The sequence below is a fragment of the Semicossyphus pulcher genome, unplaced genomic scaffold (genome assembly GCF_022749685.1).
Source record: "Semicossyphus pulcher isolate SPU_LCO1_2020_fin unplaced genomic scaffold, fSemPul1.0.p SCAF_21, whole genome shotgun sequence".
Taxonomy (NCBI): domain Eukaryota; kingdom Metazoa; phylum Chordata; class Actinopteri; order Labriformes; family Labridae; genus Semicossyphus; species Semicossyphus pulcher.
In genome coordinates this window covers 6,132,515-6,152,881 of record NW_027211695.1, presented here as the reverse complement: position 1 = coordinate 6,152,881, position 20,367 = coordinate 6,132,515, and the positions used below count along the sequence as shown (strand labels likewise).

The following is a 20,367-nucleotide window of genomic DNA, read 5'->3' as shown; positions in this document are numbered from 1 at the left end:
CCCACTTCACAGGACAGTCAAGTGAGAGGACGCCAGATAAGCGTGACGGCTACACCGATTTTTCTCTTCGTTTAGATCTCACACGGACAATTTACACACCGCTGAAATGCTATCGCTCAGCTCTCGCCACGCAGTGAATAATTTCTAATTAAGCGTCCCTATCTCTGCAGCACTCGGTGTAATTAATGTTTCATGAGGTGTGGGACCCTGTTAATGACTGAAAAGGCAATTAAGGACTGTCTTCTCTGTTTTCTTTTCTCGTCACTATCCCACCACATGTTTGTCCCCCCCCCAACCCTGGTTTAGCATGTGATCCAGCATCATTTAAGTTGAGTCTCATCAATCCAGCTTTGCAGGGTGAAACACAGAGGCTGTATTTTGTGTTCGCCTGCACATCTGAGTCCATAATGTGGGAAGTGAGGGGCTGATTTTCACAAATGCACAAGCTGTCGCCAGTTTGCAGATGGGAAGAGTTCCATCAGGCAGCAGGGGGTTGGAGTAGCGGGGGCAGGCCTCGGCGATGGAGGCAGGTGGTGCGTGCCGTCGCCACACGGTGTGAGCGCCTGACCTGCAAAGCTGGGGGTGTCGCTTCTTCCCCCATCCCATATTCTCCATCTTTTTCTCATCACAAGCCCCTGAAAGGAGTGTAGATTCTCGCCACGGGGGCAGCTCTCACATTCTGACCCCCTATTGCTCACACATTCGCAGCCCTCCCCAATCCTCTCCCCTCGTTCAAAAACCCTCTCACCATATTACCCTTATTTATTCCTCCTTCTGCTGCTCTCAGGTGGCCAGGCTTCCAACGCAGCCATCCAAGTGCTTGTTAGTGCTGCCCCCTTTAGTTCAGCGGTGACCCTGCCTTTATCACCGAGATGCCCTTCTGCCGCTTTAACAACCCTGCCTCTGTGTATCAATCAAACTCCGAATGAGCCAAAATAGCCCGTTTAAACCGCCCGAGAGGTGGTCAGCGTGCGAGAGAGGGGCTGGAGATTTGATTTAGGCGGTAGATTTAGAACAGCAGGGCGGCCATTTTTAAGAATCCCCTTCATTATCTTCCTCCGTGGCCGTTTAAAACATCCTCCTTACCTGTCCTGAACCTCAGACCCTCAAATCAATCACCCTTCCAGGAATATCCGAAAGGCTGACAGGGAAGGGGAGAAATAAATATGTTGAAAAAAAAGGTGCAAGAGGCTGTAAATAGTGCTTTAGTACAGCAGCACGCTGGTATGAAAGCTCCCAGGTGTTAAGTAAACCCAAATGAAGTGGAGGAACCAATAAAAGCAGCTTCAAAGCTCCCCTATAATCTTGTCAGTTAGGAAGGACACCCACTAGCCGATGCAGGATTTCTCTCTGATTGATATCATTCATATCCCCCTCTTCACAGAGCCCTCGCCGTAAGCACACATCGAGCCTGCGGTCTTATTTTCTCCCTGCTTAAAGCACGTCGTGATATAAAAAGTAGGGGGGTAAAGTGCCTTTAATGCATTAAGGTAATGCGGCGGAGAGTTTTTACAAGAGCGGTGTCTAAAAGTTTGGATCAATCCGCTGAAGTTGATGGCGAGAAGTCCAATAAACTCTATCCCACTCACTCGGCGTCAGCTCTGCAGGTGGGCCATTAACTCAATAGTTTATGGCTTTTAAGTGCGTGTCACCGACGGAGACGGACGGCAAAATAATTCTCTTACGGTTTACAATGCATCAGCAACATAGGTGTAATTAAGACTGCCAGAACACTGACACACAGATAGTGTACTGTACGCATGTGGGAGCATCTTCACACTGATTTATGTTGGACTGTGGTTTTATCAAAGCTTATTTTCAATGCAAGCATCTGTATCTATATTCAATCCCTCAAGGTCTGCAGAAATTGCTCCATGACACAAGGTGTTTTTATCACGTCTGCGTTGAACTCTGCATGTTTGAAAATCCCGTAGTAATAACTTTTACAGGCCGAATGACGGCCTTCGTGCCTGATTACTTTTCAAACGCAATATTGCATGCAAACAGCTTGTAAATATGTCTTTACATAGAGGCAAACTGTCGCTACTATTTAATCCAAACTAGCCGTTTTATTTGAACATAATCGTAACTCAAGGTCTCATCACTAACTTTTATTTGGAGCTTTAAACTGCATCTCACGGTTAGGTTAAGATTAATTTGTCAAACTTCTATTTCCAAGGTCAAAAGTGAACATATTCCAACTCAGAACTTTTTGTCAGCTCTAAAGGCCGGATCTTTTGACAGATATAAAGCACACTTTTCACTCCAACGTTATTTAAGATAAATAAACCCAAGAATACATTTCCTGTGTATGTTTACAGTGTAATGCATTGTATTAAGCTGTGTTACAGTAGGGAGCAATGTTTTGATCAGCGAGCCCCTGTTATGTTTGTATATTCCACTGACATGTGCTCAAGGACGCCGGAGAGATCGCAGGCTTAGCGGAAGCATACATACATACATAATACATACATACTGCCATATGTTTATTGTTATTCCACCAACATTTTCAATTTTAAAGTTATAATCTCGAAGATCTCAGTTTTGTTCTCTTTGGCGACACCTATGGCGATAAACGGTAATTGCGGGAGCACACTTCCCAGATATCCAGACAGTGCTACATGTGTGACGTCCACGGTTGTCTCCAGTTGTAACTCTTGATTTTCCTCGCCGACGGTCGCTTTCCTTTTTAGACTGTTTACCTTCACCTGAGCGTTCACTTCTTTTTGGCTGCCGGGGGTCAGCCCTACACACGGGTCTGTATGTGACTGACTGAGTTACTGACTGACTGACTGACAGTACTTTCAGAGCCCTAGAGAGAGAGACTTGCAACGGCCGCGACATGGCGGATCATGGAGCATATTGGACCTCCACTGACGCGACTCTCTGTCTATACGGCTCTGGATACTTTGTTCGGGGAGTAGGCGGGGCTGCTCCTCCGCTGCTCCTTCGCTGTCCTCACCCATGTCCGCAGCGCGCACCTGCTTTCAAACACGTTGTTATCGGCCTCATACGGACAGTCCTTGTAACACGTTGCCCACAAAAGCGCACATTGACCTGATGCAGTCAGCCACATACTAGGTTTTGACCTAGTCTTGTTTAAGTTGTATCTGTAGGCATCGATCTTTTTTTGATTGTTCAGCCATAGTCGATAACTGTTTACTCGCAACACTTGCAGAAAAGCAGCCGCTTAGCTCCGTCTACCCTCCACCAAACATCCAGTCCATTACCCTTCGATTCCACAGGATCCGTCTCCGGCGCGTTCCGTGTGCGTCACGACCTCTGGAATCGATCGCGCCCATTCAAGTCAATGATTGTGATTCCACAGCACGCGCCGCGGTCCGTGGGCGAGGAGTACACTTACTAAAAGTGTTCTTTTTTCGAGATTTCAGTGTGTTAAAATAAAGGGAAAAATCGGGAGTCTGTACCGGTCTGAACATGGTGTTTTATTTTGAAATGACCGGATGCTGTATGCTGTTTTCGTGTGTGACTTCCTGTTTGGAACGATCTGCTCTGTTCAACTTGTCACGTGCTTGAAGCGGCCTCCGTCAGAAATAGACCCGGCACTTATCTTTGGCGGAGCAGAGCAGAGACACGCTTCTCGGACGTGCCGGACACGGACCGTGGCACGTGCTGTGGAATCACGATCATTGACTTGAGAGGTTGCGGCGCACACGGAGCGCGCCGGAGACGGATCCTGTGGAATCAAGGGGTTAGGCTGCCAATGCAAAGGCTTTCATCATCTCAATCATGGCTCAATCACTATTGTGTTACCACCATTGTGCTAGTCAGATCAAGTTAAACATCAATTATCTTCCTCGCCACTTTGACGATGTGTAGCAGTTTTGTCTTGTCACCCAGTGAGGCTGCTAAACCAAGCAATAGCAGGGAAGGCGATGGAGGCGCAGAAGAGAATTGTGAGTTTAGTTCACACCCCCGAAAAACAAGAGATTACAAAGAAAGTGTTGCTTTTGTAAGACCTACCACTGTGCTGTCACTGAATGTCTTATCAGCACTTTGTCAGCTTATTACCAAAAATGTGCCGAGAAATGTGCCAGAGAACGACAGGGAGGGAGAGCGACTGGGGATAAAACACTGTAGGTTGTTATAATAATGAAGAAGGACGTGGTTTTAATCGCTTTAACACATTTTTGCCTGAAATGGCATAAATGTCCTTTTGTGACCTGTCAAAGATCATCCATCCCTCCCACTGTCCTCACACAGCCTCTGCCTCGAGCTCCCCCTCCAGGAGCTAAAGATGTTTTTTGGACGAGTTCCCACCTGATCAAAGCCGCAGACCACCCAAGCCACATTGTGACCTCTTGCCCCGCGTCCGCCCTCCCCCCCCCCCGCAGACACAAATACAAGGTTTGGCAGCGGTGAGGGTGACCTTTCCAGACTCCCCTCAGATGAAGGAAGGCAGCAGAATTATTTTCTGCCTGTCATGGCCTTATCTGTGTCTGGCTTTTGTTTGTTTTAAATTACATGGAAGAACGACTTTCCAGCCGACCGGGGTGCAGGAGAGGATCGAGGCGGAATAATGAAAATGAAGAAGAAAGAGCTGCGGCGCAGGCATTACAGTGTCTCGGCCATGCTGCGTTGAGCCGCTGTATCATCTCCCTTGTAAAATATTATGAAAGGATTAGTTGTGACAATGTGGGGCAGTCGTGACTTTAAACATTATCCATTCATTATTTTCTCTCAGGCTGTATTCAACCCCAAATTGCAAAGATCTCTCTGTTAGCTTGTAAATCAGCAGTCGCCAGTTAAAAGCTAATTAATTGTTTTAAGTATGCCACGCTGTTGTTATGAACACGCAGCGTTCAGCCGCCTATCTTTCCTTACACAGTCAGGGTTTATCTGAGGAGAGAGGAGACAGTGCATCAAAGATGAAAGAACTTTGTTTGTTTTGAATACACAGGCAGAGTAAAAATGATGAATATGAAAGGAAGATATTTTTCCCAGAGTGCCGCCTGAAGCCCCCGTGTAGCTGCGGGAGGACAGGAAGTAAAAGTAAGGTAGGCAGGGAGAGAGAATGAAGCTAATTGATAAGCCCTTTTACTGTCGCTGTCAAGCAGCATTTCATTACACACATAACCCCCCTCCAAACCATTCCACCAAACCCTTTCACCACAATGCATCCCGGCCTTCCTTATTGGATTTCTGCAGAAATGTTTTTGCATCTTGGCTGAGCTTGGCAGCCCTCGGATAAAGCGCATTTCCTGAGCCGGCGGCTATAATAAACACAAGGAGATTATGGTCATAGTCTTGATTGGATGATGAATTAAGCTCGATGCTTGAGGAGAGCCGTGATATTGTGCTGGTGGTGTGTGATTACAGAATGTGTAGTCTGTTCAATCTTCTAAAAATCAGCAAAAAATCACAAAGCTCTCTGCAATGAGAGCGTATATTTATTCTCAAACGCGATTCAAGGGGCCGTGTCTTTTGAATGTATGTTCTCATATTTTGCACGGGTTTATTGTTCACAGTGAAAAAGTGAAAACTGCATGCTTTTCAAGAGTTACATGTTTAAAAAGGTCCCCTCTGAAATGGACCAATCGCCATTTGTCGTTCACCTCAGGCTGCCTTCTCATTCTAGCTTGTAGTCAAGTTGTTGTCAATATTTCAACTTACCATTCTGTTACCTCCTGGCGGTTCTGGCTTGTACATGTAAGGCCAAATAGCCGATCCTAGGGCAGCCATGTTTTCTACGACTTTGGAGTGACAGTGCAGTGAGGCCGCTCCCCCATGTGGGATCGCTCCAAATACTGTCGACCAAACGTTGCTGAGGTCTAACCTTTGAATGGCAAAATGGCATGTTTGTTTCATTAAATTAAAATATGTTTACAATTTTTAAAACGAAACAAACTTCACCAACGTGATTCATAAACACATTAGAATAATAGAAAATTAATGCATGGCTAAAATATGTCCCCTTTAAGTCATCACTGCTGGTGCAAATCAAAGCGGATATGCATTGTTAAAGGGAAATGTTGACTCTTTTTACAGGTATTAAGTCTTTATTCAGTATTTAATGCACAAAGCTTTAAACAGCTATTTAGCATGTTGTGACGATGGAGTATGTCCTTTTGGGACTGTATAGCCAAGGTAACATCAAATGACATTTGTCTGGGCGCCAGTATAGCGTAGCGGTAATCTCTATTTTCAGATGCTACACAGAAATGTAGAATTTAAGGGACGGGAAGTGTTCTGGTTTTCATTTGTGCTGCGCTTGTAGTCTGAGTAATATTGACCAATCATATATCAGCAGGCTGCGGCATATGCAGGAAAAACAGTCTGTGTGGAGAGCAAAAGCAGGCGGAATGTAATGCTGCGTAATGGCTAATCTGACGATGATTTAGCTTCTTTTTAATCTCTATAAACAGACATCCGCAATAAGTTCAGCTAACAATCCGTTCTTGATCTAAAATTCAACTTGAGATAAATTCCCCTGACGCTGCGTCACAAAAACCATTCAGCGTTTAAATTTCCCGACTTCCTCGAATGCATCAGAAATGATCGATCCGACCTCCGTTCAACAAACGAGCATATTAAAAGTAGTTTTCCTCTCCTCTTGAGGACAGACCTGACAGAGCTTCATTTTGATTTTTTACTAATCTGCATCATGATGTTGAAATTTCAGGAAACTTAAGACCCGTTAATTAAAGTCAATCATAAGAGTAACGGTTTCTTTTTCTGTGAACAATGCAGCACGCAGAAAAGGAAGTCTCGAAGTTGCCAACCGCTGGCTACACGCCTGACATGTTCACCATTGTCCCCAGAGGCTATATCGTCGTCAGGCTATAGCCGATGGGATCTGATGAATTGTGCGACACATAGAGGCTCAGTCCTCAATGCAGCTGCCTCATGTTCAACTCCCATCCCCCACTCTCTCTTCCCCTGCTGCCAACACTATCCACTGTTCTCTCTCTAAATAAGGGCCTAAAAGACAATTTGTTTAATGAGAGAAATAAAAGTGCATTTAATTTCACACTGATGTAAATATAAAGCACCTAATTTTATTTATTAACCTGCCAGAGAAAGTATAATTAAACATATTGCATTCACAGGTACCCATTGACAATTAACAAGTTTGTGAAAAATCCTTGACAACAACACTCCTCTTATGCTTTATGATGCAGTATAATGCAATGTAGTCACATAGATAGAGTAAAGAGTTAATATACCAACTGAAAGGAGATCTAATTATTTGTGTAATGAAACCAGAGCACTTGTTGAAATCCTTGTTCCTCTCATGATCTCCACGATCCTCCTTTTTTCTTTGCGCTTGAAGCTAATGAAGTCTCTCAGTCTACACCTACCAAAGGAACAGTGTTTCATAGCAAGGTTGAGCAGGTCTCGGGTCAGCGTGGAGTATAATTTGAAACGGCTGAAGGGCCGTCGAAAGGGCAGCTGCTTAATTAAGCACTAACATGCTGATACTTTCAGAGCACTCGTAGTTGGACTATCGACACGATGTGTACGACGCAATGTGTCCCCGAGTTTCATGGGGATTCTTTTGATCGCCGGCGGTGTGCAACCCCCTGAGGAGATCACAGCGCAGGCACAATCCTCAGATCCTCCCTTTACAGGAGGCGTGACGCTGGAGGATAGCATGTTTCCTCGTGTATTGCATCATGAAATGTGAAGCATTCCTGTCATTTTGAGATGAAAAATTTGCTTATTAAAACGTGCACAAATCAGATGTAAGCTCTTGTACGTGTATATTTATTATAATGCAAGAAATTTCCAGTTTAGGAGAGTTCAGGCTTGCCAGCAGTTGTGTATTGTCTTTATCCAATCCTTAATGTTGCATTTGCAGTATTAAAAGGACACTTATGCATTCTTAATGAAAGTGAGTATTAAATAAGCAGTCCCATATGCAATTTATGCCTCTTATATTATGCTTGCGCTGCAGCTGTTCGACTTTAAGCATTCATACTGTCACTAAAGGGACCCCGCTACACATGGACTCCATTCACAGTGCTTCTTTACTTCAGAGCTTCACTTCCTTATTCACTCCCTTTGGGATTGTGTAGGCCTGCAGTTTATTCACCATATCTCTAATTGCCACTAAGGGAGCCTCCTGACTCTCGTTGCATGTAGCTCCGTGCCAGCCCACAATGGACGTCTCCATGAGTGAATCCAACATTAGGGAATTAATTAGGCAGAAAACAATGGGTCATAAGAGTGCTAACGACAGAATAACAAGGCGCAGTCTTATTTGGTGCTCACCAGACGTAGCATGCAACCGGGAAGATGCAGAATGCTAATTAGCTTTAGAGCTTAGCTATGGCCCATTTTCATCTGTGACAACAGTTTATATCCAGGATGTTATTCATGTTATGAAGTTCCAGCAGAGCGTGTTGACATTTTCAAAACCCTGGATGATGAAGCACTCTATATGCACTCTGCTTCACTTAATATTTATACCAATGATTAAGCGTTGTAAAAGATTCCAAAGTTTTAATGTTCAGAATTTAAAGACCCCCTCCGGTGAAAATTGACTTTTTAACCTTGTAAACATCTCCATGTGGTGTTCTTCATGTGCTACCAGACATATCAGGGACAACATCAGCAGGCATCTCCATGGCTGGGCATGTCTGCTTTTAAACTGCAGTGTACCAAGGACAGGCTGAACAACATGTTTTCAGATCGGCAGGTTTGAGACGTCACAAACCTAAGGAGCCAATCCCGTTAATAGACGGGGTGATGCTATGCATATCATTACGTGTAACCTATGGCAACCACTTTGGCGATGTGCAAGCCAGCTGTAACCATCATCGTAATGTTTGCAGACTCACTAGTGGCTACTAAGGTTAACGTTACTACTACTAATTACTACATTTCTAGCTGGCAACACATCACTAGCTGACTGATAACGGAGTCGTTCCGTTCCGTTTCTAACGGTAACGTTGTAACAACTTAGAGAGCGATACATGAAATACGTTACCATTCTGATCGTGTTTGTATGCGACCCTGTCCAATTTGCTCCTCTTCTTCTAAATCGCTTTCATCGCTCACATGTATGGCTGAATTACACCTGTATTACCACTTGCCGTTGTGTAGTGTACAGAAGCTAACAGAGCAAAATCAAATCAAGCATTCAGCTTTCTGAGTTCGATGGGCAGAGTCGAAGATGAGTCACCGCTCACAATTGAGGGGGGCGGTTGGAAATGTGCATAGTGGGCGGGGACTATGCAGATTGGGGAATTTTTAATGAGGGAGAAGGAGGAGATGCCATTAAACGTATTTTGCAAAAAAAAAACATATTAGACACAATTTATTATTTCAAGCAGAGCATTTTATACGTCTTAAAACATGACTGGAGCTGGTCTTTAAGAACAGAAGTGTCTTGGTTCCATTGCAAGAGGAGATCTTCGAAGTAAGCTGAAAGCCAAACATTGATTCCTCTGAAAGGAACAGCCCAGCGAGAGACGCCGGAGTGAAATACTACCGTTTTCCAGTCAAGGGCATTGATCTCTGCAGGCAACGGCTCAGAGCGGTACAGAATCCGAAATACGACGAGAATATACCGGTAGATCGTCTAAAAAATCTTTGGGTCTGCAGTCTTCATTTCCAACCTGACGATTTTGAACGAGACATGACATCGGAGGCGGGCGCCCTAGATTGAAGAAGTGTAGTTAAGCGAGCTCCCTGAGCCGTGGAAAACCTCCACCAGACTACGTAAAATGATCATCTGGTGGAGGTTTTCCAGAGCCCATTGGAGAAGCGGATAGCATCCTCCAAAGGCACAGAGCCAAATTGCATTTTCTATTACTATAATAGCATTCGCTCCCCGTCATAGCATGATAGAACTGAGGTTGAAAATCGGCGAACTGGCCCTTTAACATTGATATAGAGTTGCCTCTCTTGCACCTCATCAAATGCAAATCCTGTATTTACTTTCCTATTAGCTCTGTTTTGGTCTCCACCAACTTGTGATGGAAATATCTGGCTCTTTAGCTTCTAAATAATACAATCTCCTCACCAACTAGTAGCCTACTTTGTCTGTGTGCTGTTTGATGCAAGGCAGCTTGAGTTTATCAGATCTTTTTTTAGCTTGAAACAGCTCCCTGCATTGAGGAACACTTGCCTAGCACCTTTAATTAGCAAAAACAAACCTGCAGTTTTCAAAGTCCTATTGAGCCTTTTTTTGATATTGTTTACAAATTCACATTACTGACGTCACTACCTTTCATTACATTTCCCTTCCACACAATGTTCCAAATTGATTACAAGAAGACCTACTCGTGCTCTCACACAATAAATTGGTTGTGAGATAAAGTGGCGAGTGTGCCTAAATAATTATTTTCTTATCTATTCAAAGGAAGATGCATCGTCTTCCTTGCTTTACTTGTTGGTTTCAACCATGCAGAAGCTTCTTATCTATTAGCCGCCCTTATATAAAAGCAATCTCTGTCTCATCTCCTTTGGCTTTTTTCATTTGATGGAAATTGATGCTTTCTTTTGCATTTGCTTCAGAAGCTTCTGTTGAAACCTACTATTACTTGAAAGAGTTGAAAGTTTATCCATTTGCTCGCAACTTTCTTCTACTCTTGATGTCAAGCTGCGTTTTCTGTCAGCTGCTTGTGACTCACCTGCACATCCGGCTCAGATCACATAAGAAGCTTGACATGGTGGGAAATGTGACACCAATTATATTTTGTCATCTCCTCTGCTTCCTGCTTTTTGTCTGTCTTTCAGTACACCATCCTATTATCCTCTCCACCATGCTGAGAACACAGGAGAAAAGAAAAGTTCTTTATTAAGATGACCAGCAGTGTACAATTTGGCACTGACGTCCTTGTTTGAACTTCTCCTGAAATCTTTTGTTTGGCTTCTTCCTCCAGATTTGGTGATGGCTACACAGTGATTGTGAGGGTTGGTGGCTCTTCTCCTGCGCTGAAGCCAGTCGAGGAATTCGTCCAGCAGACCTTCCCAGGCAGCGTCCTGAAGGAGAAGCATCACAACACACTGCAGTACCAGCTCCCGTACGCGCAGGGAGCCCTGGCCAACATCTTCAGCCAGTTCACCAGCCATCAGCAGAGGCTGAGCGTGGAAGACTACTCTGTGTCCCAGACCACTCTGGATCAGGTAAGGCCCAAAAACATTCAAGCTTCTGTTTTTCTTCTTCTCATTGTTCTATGGTCATGTTTGAGAACATTTCATGAAGAAGCCAATTCTGAGGTGATGTTAATAAAAACCAATTGCAATCAATATTCATAAACTTTTCTTTAAAAGCCCTCCAAATTATATATGAATAACGGAGAAGTAAAGTGAGCACAATACAGAGTAGATGAACAATGTCGAACCATATACTATATAATTTGCCCTCAACATACATTTCACCTCTTATTTCTGAATGTCATAACTTTAAGAATTTAAAGTTATAATCTTGAAGATCTTAGTTTGTTCTCTTTGGCGGCACCTGTGGTGATAAACGGTAATTGCGGGAGCACTCTTCCCAGATAACCAGACAGTGTTGCATGTGTGACGTCCACGGTTGGCTCTGGTTGTAACTCTTGATTTTCCTCGCTGACGGTCGCTTTCCTTTTTAGACTGTTTGCTTCATCTGAGCGTCAAATTTGTTTCTTTTTCTTTGTATTTTCACTTATTTCTGAAGTTGTATCTGTGGTCATCCATCTTTTCATTGTTTGTTCAGCCATAGTAGATCACTGTTTACTCGCGACACTTGCAGAGACCCGAAAAGCAGCAGCTTAGCTCCGCCTACCCTCTCTGGCAGACCAACCACTGCTGGCTGATGCAAAACGCGTCACTAACTGGGCGCCGCTTGTGATTTTTCCCGAATAAGTCGCCACAGACACCCAGTCTGTAATACTGCAAATGCAAAGGCTTTCGTCAGTGGGCAATACGCTCAATCACCATTGTGTATCCTCATTCGGTGATAGATATGACATAACAGACATTTATTCAATTACTTAAACTCTCGCAGACATCTTTTACATAAATAACATTTTTTAAAGCGCTAACATGGACAAAATGCAGGAACCCTGACCGGTTAACACAATGTTCCACCATTCTAACATTTAATTTGGTCATTTTCCTCAGGTCTATTTTCTCCCATGAGCTGGTACGATAGCCCGATAATATCCCGTCTCTTTGATCAATAATCTATAGTCTCAGTCTCCAAGGTAAAGGTAAAAAGGAATAAGTTCATCTCCATCCATTTTCACGTCTACAGAAAACCGGAAATAAATTTATTATAATCCCTAAATCCTTATCTCCATCACCGTCACAAATTGAAGCAACATAGCTGCAAAGCAAAATCACAAGGCCTTACCAACTCAGACTTTTTGTCTGAGCTGGGACAAAAGAAAACCACGCACAACACTAAATAAGAGACTGATTCACAGACAATGTAATTGTTAAAGGTTTGTTCAAGGCACAGATTTTGTGATGACACATTTTCCTTTATCCAAATGCAGACTTATCAATTGTGGAGTCCCTTGTGAAGTTGTTCTGTATTTTGACAATAAGTGACAAAAACATCACTTTTAATTAGTTTTAGCTTGTGTGTTATCAAGGGATTCACACTTTGTCTGCAAATTTTAACTCTGACTGGCAAAATTAAGGCCGACTGTCGAGCACCCTGGGCCATGTTCTGTTGTCCCACTGTAACTCTGTGGAGTGCCAGCGCGCTGTAACAGATCGTTGGGTCATCAGTCAATGAATTCAGCATTTTAAGTGCTCTCAGTTAAAGCAGGCCTGCCCAGTCAGGGATAAGATTTACAGATCTATCAGTGCCGACACATTGTCTACTCCCATGTATGCTGTCAGAGTGACCAATGAGGACTACAGAGTTTGTGCAGCCAAGATAGTTCATTCGCCAGGTTCCAGTATAAATCAAGAATCAGGAAGGAGATGTATAAATATATATATAAAGCTCCCCCATCTGGGGCTTTTTTTATTCTGGCCCAAAGGTGTGAGTTAGACCCCCTGATTGGCGAGATAAACTGAGCCCCGCATGTTACGGTCTGGCTTCACCTTGTGTTTTCCAAATGGCCCCGAGGACCTGATGCAATCAGGCACTCAGAGGCGAGTGCTAGTGTGTCTGGTCTTGCAAGCCCGCCATTAGCTCAGCAGCAGATGAGCAGGTGGGAGGTGAGGATGACCTCTGAGTGGTCCGGAAAGGTCATCGTTCCACTCCACCATGTGGTGAAAAACAGGCTCTTGTTTGATTTGAAAAAAACTCAGCACAGAGATGTGAGCGAGTTGCTTTTGTTTCTACTGTGGCACTGTTTTATTTTAATCAATTTAAGTGAATGCTACAGGGATGTGAGGCATTTCATTATCAACATGATCCCCTTGTGGATAACCCCTAATTTAAGATGAAACCATCTCTTTCAGCATTATTTAAGTGCAACATGCCCTTTAGGGGGCAATTATCCTATGACTATGACAGGGAGAGAATTTATAAAGAGCTAGTCTGCTTTAACTACATGTTTACTGTCACATTCAGTTTCTTCTTTTTTTCGCAGAACCATGTTTCTACATTCTAAATCACATTGGATTTTTTTGCTGATATTCGATATGCCGATATTTTCCAACCCTTTTTGCTGATTGCTGATTTTTGATACTGATATATTAGGCACGTTTTTTTCCATCAAGTCTCCTCTGTAGTGGAGCTGATATCATGCCTTCTCTTATTGTGGTGGCCAAAAACTGCCATACCGCAGACATGTTTGCACCCTTCTTCACACTTGACGCAAGAGGTGTTATACAAAAGGTCATGTGTCTGATCACTCACATTTCTGAGCACACCTGAATGCAGCATCGCCCCCCTGAAACAGAGCAGTGAGGGAGACATGCCCGGACGTGTTTACTGCACGTACTATGGAGACATCAGTGATCGCTGACGGACTCTTTTTCTCGTGTTTGCGTCCATGAATATGGAAGTCAGTTTTGCGCATGCACACTCGTGTAGAATTACGTCAAGCTTTTTTAGGGATCATCGAGGCGTAACTAAAGCGCTGTTTTATCGGCGGAAAATATCGCCAGAAAAATGACATATCTGCCAATGCCGATATGACATGATCTAGCCATTATCTGCAGATATTGATAACGTGCCGATAATACTGGCATTACTAATGTTCAGCCATGCTATTACCTCCAACTTTGCCTAATTTGTCTATAAACTTTTTGATCAACTTGCCCCACATTCTGTACAGTTCAATATTTACCACATCAGAGGCAGTAAATAAATCATACCTGGTCCAGGAGGTCACAGCATTAAAACACAGAGCAGAAGCCTGGAGAACCTGCAGAGACCCAGACTGTCACCTTTCAGCTGGTGATTTATAGAGAAGAGCCTTGACCTATAGTATAACACCAGACTTGCACTACAATTAATATTGATCCGCACAGCCTTGAGCCGGGCTGTTAAAGCTTATGGGCAGGATGGTGCAGAGCAGAAGGAGCAACTGAAAGGAAAATGTGACTTTCTAAACTGCATTTAAGAAGCAGGTAGTGTTGTTAGACATTGAAGTATTTGTAGCTCTGTGTATGGACATTTCACTCGTGCACCAATAAAGTAGATGTCCCTTATACTTACAATTTAGCTTAGGTGAAATTCAACTCTATTGTTAGCTCAAGTACAAGTCGAAGGCACATGATTGGTGTAACGTAACTAGGCAACGGTCAAGTGTTATTATAATCAAACATTCCTGGCACCTACACGTGTGCATACTAGCTGTGTCCCAATCCAGGGCTGCAGCCTTCAAAGGACACGGTCACCGGAAGCTGCACCATACGTAGCTTGTGTAGACTGTCAACGACAAACTGAAATGAGACAGTCTGGTCTGTTCCCGCTCTTACCCTAGCTACCAAACGCCGCTCCTGTCGCCTAGCAACAGGTAGCTCACAGACTCACTAGCTAACACAATTATTTTTGAGATAATTTGTTTCAAGGGCCCTTTCTTTTTTCAATCATGTGTAATGCTAGCTATTTGATTGAGTTGCGACCAAAAAACATTTAAAAGTGTATTCCTCGGCCACATAAGAGTCCGCCATCTTGGCCCGGGAAAAGGAGGACTAATTTGTCAGCAGCATCTGAAGGAGCCTTTGACTTGGGACAGCCTTCGACGTGCCGCTGTGACACAATCTGCCTTCAAATAAGTCCTGCAAAGATAGACTGATATATGCAGTGAGGACAGATGTATTTAAAAGAATATTTTAGCATGTAAAAACTTCTCACTAAAATCTGTAATAATAACTCCAAGTTGCATCACCAACATCCATCCATCCATACCACTTATCCTGTTCAGGGTTGCCGGGGGCCGGAACCAATCCCAGCTGTCATTGGACGGGAGACGGGGGACACCCTGGACTGGTTGCCAGTCAATCCCAGGGCACCTACAGGCAATTTTAGAGCCACCAATTAACCTAAAGAGCATGTGTTTGGACTGTGGGCGGAAGCTGGAGAGACACAGAGGGAACCTGCGGGCATAACCCAACTTGTTCAAATGTAACCAAATGATCAAATAATCCATAATTACAGGTTTTAACTTTGTATATAATAACTTTAATTCCTAAGAACTTATCAGTGATGCTCAGAGACTGGTTCATGTCTTATTCCAACTTTATTTTCCGTATGTGGTATAAGTTGAGTTTTGTCCATTCTTTGGCTAACAGGCTGGAGCAATGTTGCCCTACTCAGAAGAACATTTCAAAGTCGCTGGAGCATAATGGCAGAGAATGGACATGTATGTAAAAATAGCCATTTTACATTCAGCAAAGGGCTCTTCTGACATGCAGGAGAGGTTAATTAGCCATTCACATCTTCCCCCTCCTCTGTTCTGCATCAACAGGCATCAAATAAACACCCAAATGTACCCTCTGTAATGTGATTAATGCCTGTATCCATCTGTTATTAAGAAAATGTCAGTCAACAGCACTGGCGCGTGACGCTCATGTCATGAATGGATGGCTGGCTAAATACAGAAAGAGTGCCTTATCAACAAAGTCACATCACAAAGCAGGGGATGTATCACCATGGTCATCTCAGGCGAAAATGCTGTCAACTGCACCACTGAAGAACTTCTTTTTTTCATCATTCAAGGATCCTCGCAAAAGTTAAATACAAACAGCACTCTGAAATACTCAAAACAGCACAGCCTTGACTACGAATATGAAATTCTGTTCATGCCGCAGCACATCAAGCCAATATTCACCCGTGGCAGGGTCAGAGGCCGAGAGAGACGGGCAGAGGGTGTATTTGTTGATTCTGTCATTCTTATCCTCTTACTCATTCTGCTCTGAAAAGACGCCTTGACAACTGTGACCTTGAAATACATTGCTGATGGTCTGACATCACACACACAGAAGCTTAGGGATTGGGTGTTCTGCAGGCCTAGCTTGGCCTTCAGTTACAAAGTAGCTGCTGTTTTCCCTTTTTTTTTTTTTACACCTAACTGGCCACAAGCTCCAGGAGATTTAAGGATTCCTAATCAATACAAATTCATGATAATATGCCTATTAGCTCATCCTGACAGGTAGCTCATCCAGCAGGTAGCTCACCATGACAGGTAGCTCATTCTGACAGGTAGAGTAGCTCATTCTGACAGGTAGCTCACCATGACAGGTAGCTCATTCTGATAGGTAGCTCACCATGACCGTAGCTCATTCTGATAGGTAGCTCATTCTGACAGGTAGGGTAACTCATCATGACAGGTATGGTAGCTCGTTCTTACAAGTAGCTCATCCTGACAGATCTGGTCGCTCATTCTTATGTGTAGGGTAGCTCATTTTGACAGGTATGGTAGCTCATTCCAAAAGGTATTTCATCCTTACAGGTATTGATACCTCATTCTGAGAGGTATGGTCGCTCAGCTAAAAACAGCTGCCCCTCATACTGTTATGTGTCGAGCAAGAGGCAGGGTATCCTCAGCTTAGCTTAGCATATATACTAGAGGCAGGGATAAAAACAGCAAGCCCTTACTTTGTTATGTTTGGAGCCAGAGGTGGGAGGCAGTTAGCTTAGCTTAGCATAAGAACTGTAAGTGGGGGTAAAAAAGCTAGCCCTGGCTCTGTCCAAAGATACAGCCCCCTCCAGCACCTCTAAAACATACTTGTTTAAATTCTGTATCTATAACATTAATACAAATGTAAATGCAAACATTTGTGGTTTTCGATGGAGCTAAGCTAGGCTAATTTTTATAAGGCTCATGATCTATAATTCATGCACAGGTGTGAGAGTAGGATTGAGCTATAACTATTTTTTCAATGTATTCAAATTATTGTAGTCTGTTTCATGAGCAATGGAAATGCCTTCAGGTACAGATTTTAACTGCCGAAGACATAATATATTACACAGCAATGACAGAGTAAATACATCAGAGCATTGGCAGACCTCTTTCTGTCTTCAGTAAATTGAATTCACTGATGTTAACACTAAAGTATAAGCCTACGAATTATATAAACTGGCTAATTAAAAGCAGAAGTTCAAAGACTGACAGAAAAGATCTTTATTATGAGCCTTTAAAAAAACGAAAGCCCGAAAGGACACTTTTGTTTATCTCTGTTCATTTATGATCTGTCCCATGTATTTACTCTCGAGCCCATTTGATTTATTGGCGGGTATGTAGCTGTGGGGAAGGATCTAATTCACGGGGAGTCTGAGTAGTTTCAGATGGAATTGGTCTGAAAGATTTTTTATACCCTTTTTTTTTTTTTAATGCAATCTAGTAATTCACATATTCTTTTATGTTCACAGCAACTGAAAATCCTTTAATGAAAATGCAATGCTCTTATCATTTTATGTGATCCTCTTTGCTGCTTTTTTTTTCTGCAGTGTAAAAATCTTTGTGTAGCCTAACCACAACAGACAGCTAATGCTAAGAGAATAAAAAACCCTGGACTACAACCATGTTTACAGCACAGTGAAATACACACAGCTTTTTATGAACACCATAGGATTGATTTCTTCTGACATTAAATGGGCATCACAGAGAGAAGAATGATTGTTTTATTCTCTTTCTCAGCTGGTCAAAGATGTCAAACTGACATTCACTGTGTGAGCCGAGACGCTTACTTGATGCTTCATAGCCCTTGTCTGGCAACTCATTCGCATGCACCCCGTTGCCTGTACCGTTATTTCTGTTTGTTTTAGAGGCAGAGGGTGGGAGAGCATAAATGAGATGGAAAGAGAAATGTCCACAGGCCCTTCAGAATAGTGTGCATTATACGGTTTTTTATCTCGCCTTTAAGTACCTTCTTTTTCCTCCTTGTTTCAGGTCTTTGTGAATTTTGCGAGACACCAGCATGGAGAAAATGACTCTCAGGCCTATGACAACCCAGTGGACACTTCAGATGAGCTGCCATTGGAGTCTGTGAAGACCATCCAAGAAGAGACGGTGTAACCCATCAGAAAAGCACAACACATTGCACTTAGACGGGACCGCAATATACCTTAAACAAATTTGAAGGGGGGTTATTTGACAAAATGATGCAGTCACAACCAAAACAAAGTAAAGTGTATCGCTTTAATCACCATGTTTATCACCAGCCCTGTTCAATCCCCTAGCTCTGACATTTGTTTGTGTTTCTCCCTGTGAACCTTCCTACCTCAGCTTAAAGGGGGGGTAATATGCTAATTTCAAGCTTCCTATTTTACTCTGTGATACCTGCAGAGTAGCTTAGCATAATTTACAGTTGAAAGAACTCTTCATTTTTCTCACACTGGTGCTCTGTGTACGCCCTCATACAGCCTCTGCCTGAAACAACTCAGTCAGCTCTGTCCCTTTAAGAGCCCGCTTTCTTCTGATTGGCCAACTGACGAGCAGAGCCGTTCTGGTGGAGTGAAAAAAAATTCTGAGGCGGACTGAGCTGCTGGGTGGCCGTGTCCTTGAACTGTGCCAGGGGCAGGAAGTTCTGCTGTGTCTTGGGCAGATGCCCAAATATAGAGTTCCTCCACTTTGTGACATCACAACAATGGAGAAATCTGTCTGAAAGCTGGCGTTCACAGCAGCCTGCAGACTGAGACTTTTTTAATAGAGGATTACTCCAACATACTTTAACCTACAGATTTGAAACTTCACCCACGTTTAGTCTGGATATCCAACATTGTAACATTATATATGTCTTAAAATGTGAAACAGCATAATACCCCCTCTTTAATCATTTTAAGTAAAACATTTCCAACTAAAACGGCGCTACATTGGAAAACTTGCCGGCTTAGGGAGTTATGTCAATAAATTAATTCCTAACAAAAAGTTGGAACAAGTTGGAATGTAGCAACTTTTTGTTAAAGCTTTGCCAACATTTTCTGAGTATGTGATATGAGAGAGATTAAGGGGCACTAAAGCACAAGAATAAAGAGAATATAACTGCATTTTAATGATTTACACCAGCACCAGCAACATTTTTCATTTGCTCAAAAAAGAAGACTTTAAGTGATAAATTAAAGACAAAAATGACTTGATAGTGTAGAAAAATACTGTATTTCACAAAGCTTCAACAACTGTGACACGTCCATTTGAATTAGTTTAAAGTATATTGCTGACCTTGTACTGTGTATCTCAGGAGAATGAAAAGCATCTTACATTGCACTGCATTTAGGATACCTCAGGACCGACCTTCACATTTGATTATATTTCAGATATGTTTACTGTTGTAAGTAATGATATGTTGCACTGTAAAACTATACATGAGAAGAGCTTGCCCTGATGTTTTTGAATAGGTTTAATCAGGTCAGATATGTGGCTTCACACTGCTTTTAACTTTTAAAGATATTTCAAAGATTATCGACGATTAACTGTTGTAGGAATATTTTAGACATTAAGACATGAATCAAGCAACACAGCAAGTTACAACCTCACACTTTTATTCTCTCCCATTTAAATGAGTGCCTTTGATAAGAAATGTGTGAAAAGAGCTCTATCAGATTCGCTGACCTTGAATGTATGAATGAGCCTCCAGTCGGCTGTAGATGATGTTCAATGAAAGACATTCGGGTTAAAGCAGTGGGAGTCAGTCAGTCAATCAGCTAGTAAACATTTTGTATCTTTAAGAGAGGCTGCCCGTCACTTGCTGACAGACAACTTTGTGAGATTCAGAAATGATGACTGCAAGTGGACACACATCAGAAACATCTTTAAAGAATAATAAATGAGCAAAAATCAAGACATTTATATTTTATAACATTTTTTATGCCTTGCCTTGTGAAATGTATGTTTTATTTATCACTTTCTCTTTTTGGAATCCAAACTGACTTCTTTTTGGAACAGGACATGCTGATACCGTCTCTAGTGTGTTAATCTGTGACCAGTGTGAATATCACAGTGTAAAGCCCTCCTCGTACACACAACTACGCAGTGAAAGGGAATACATTTTCACACAATGTGCCTT

General features: G+C 42.8%; 1 protein-coding gene across 1 annotated transcript in view; it reads left to right on the top strand.

Moving 5' to 3' along the window:
• Positions 1 to 18,380, top strand: part of LOC138600967 (phospholipid-transporting ATPase ABCA1) — a 173,481-nt gene extending 155,101 nt beyond the window's left edge. Inside the window, exons 48-49 of the mRNA XM_069672533.1 lie at positions 10,854 to 11,097; positions 18,255 to 18,380. Coding sequence (XP_069528634.1) covers positions 10,854 to 11,097; positions 18,255 to 18,380 — 370 coding nt within the window. The remainder of the gene's footprint in view (positions 1 to 10,853; positions 11,098 to 18,254) is intronic.
• Positions 18,381 to 20,367: the final 1,987 nt, after the last annotated feature.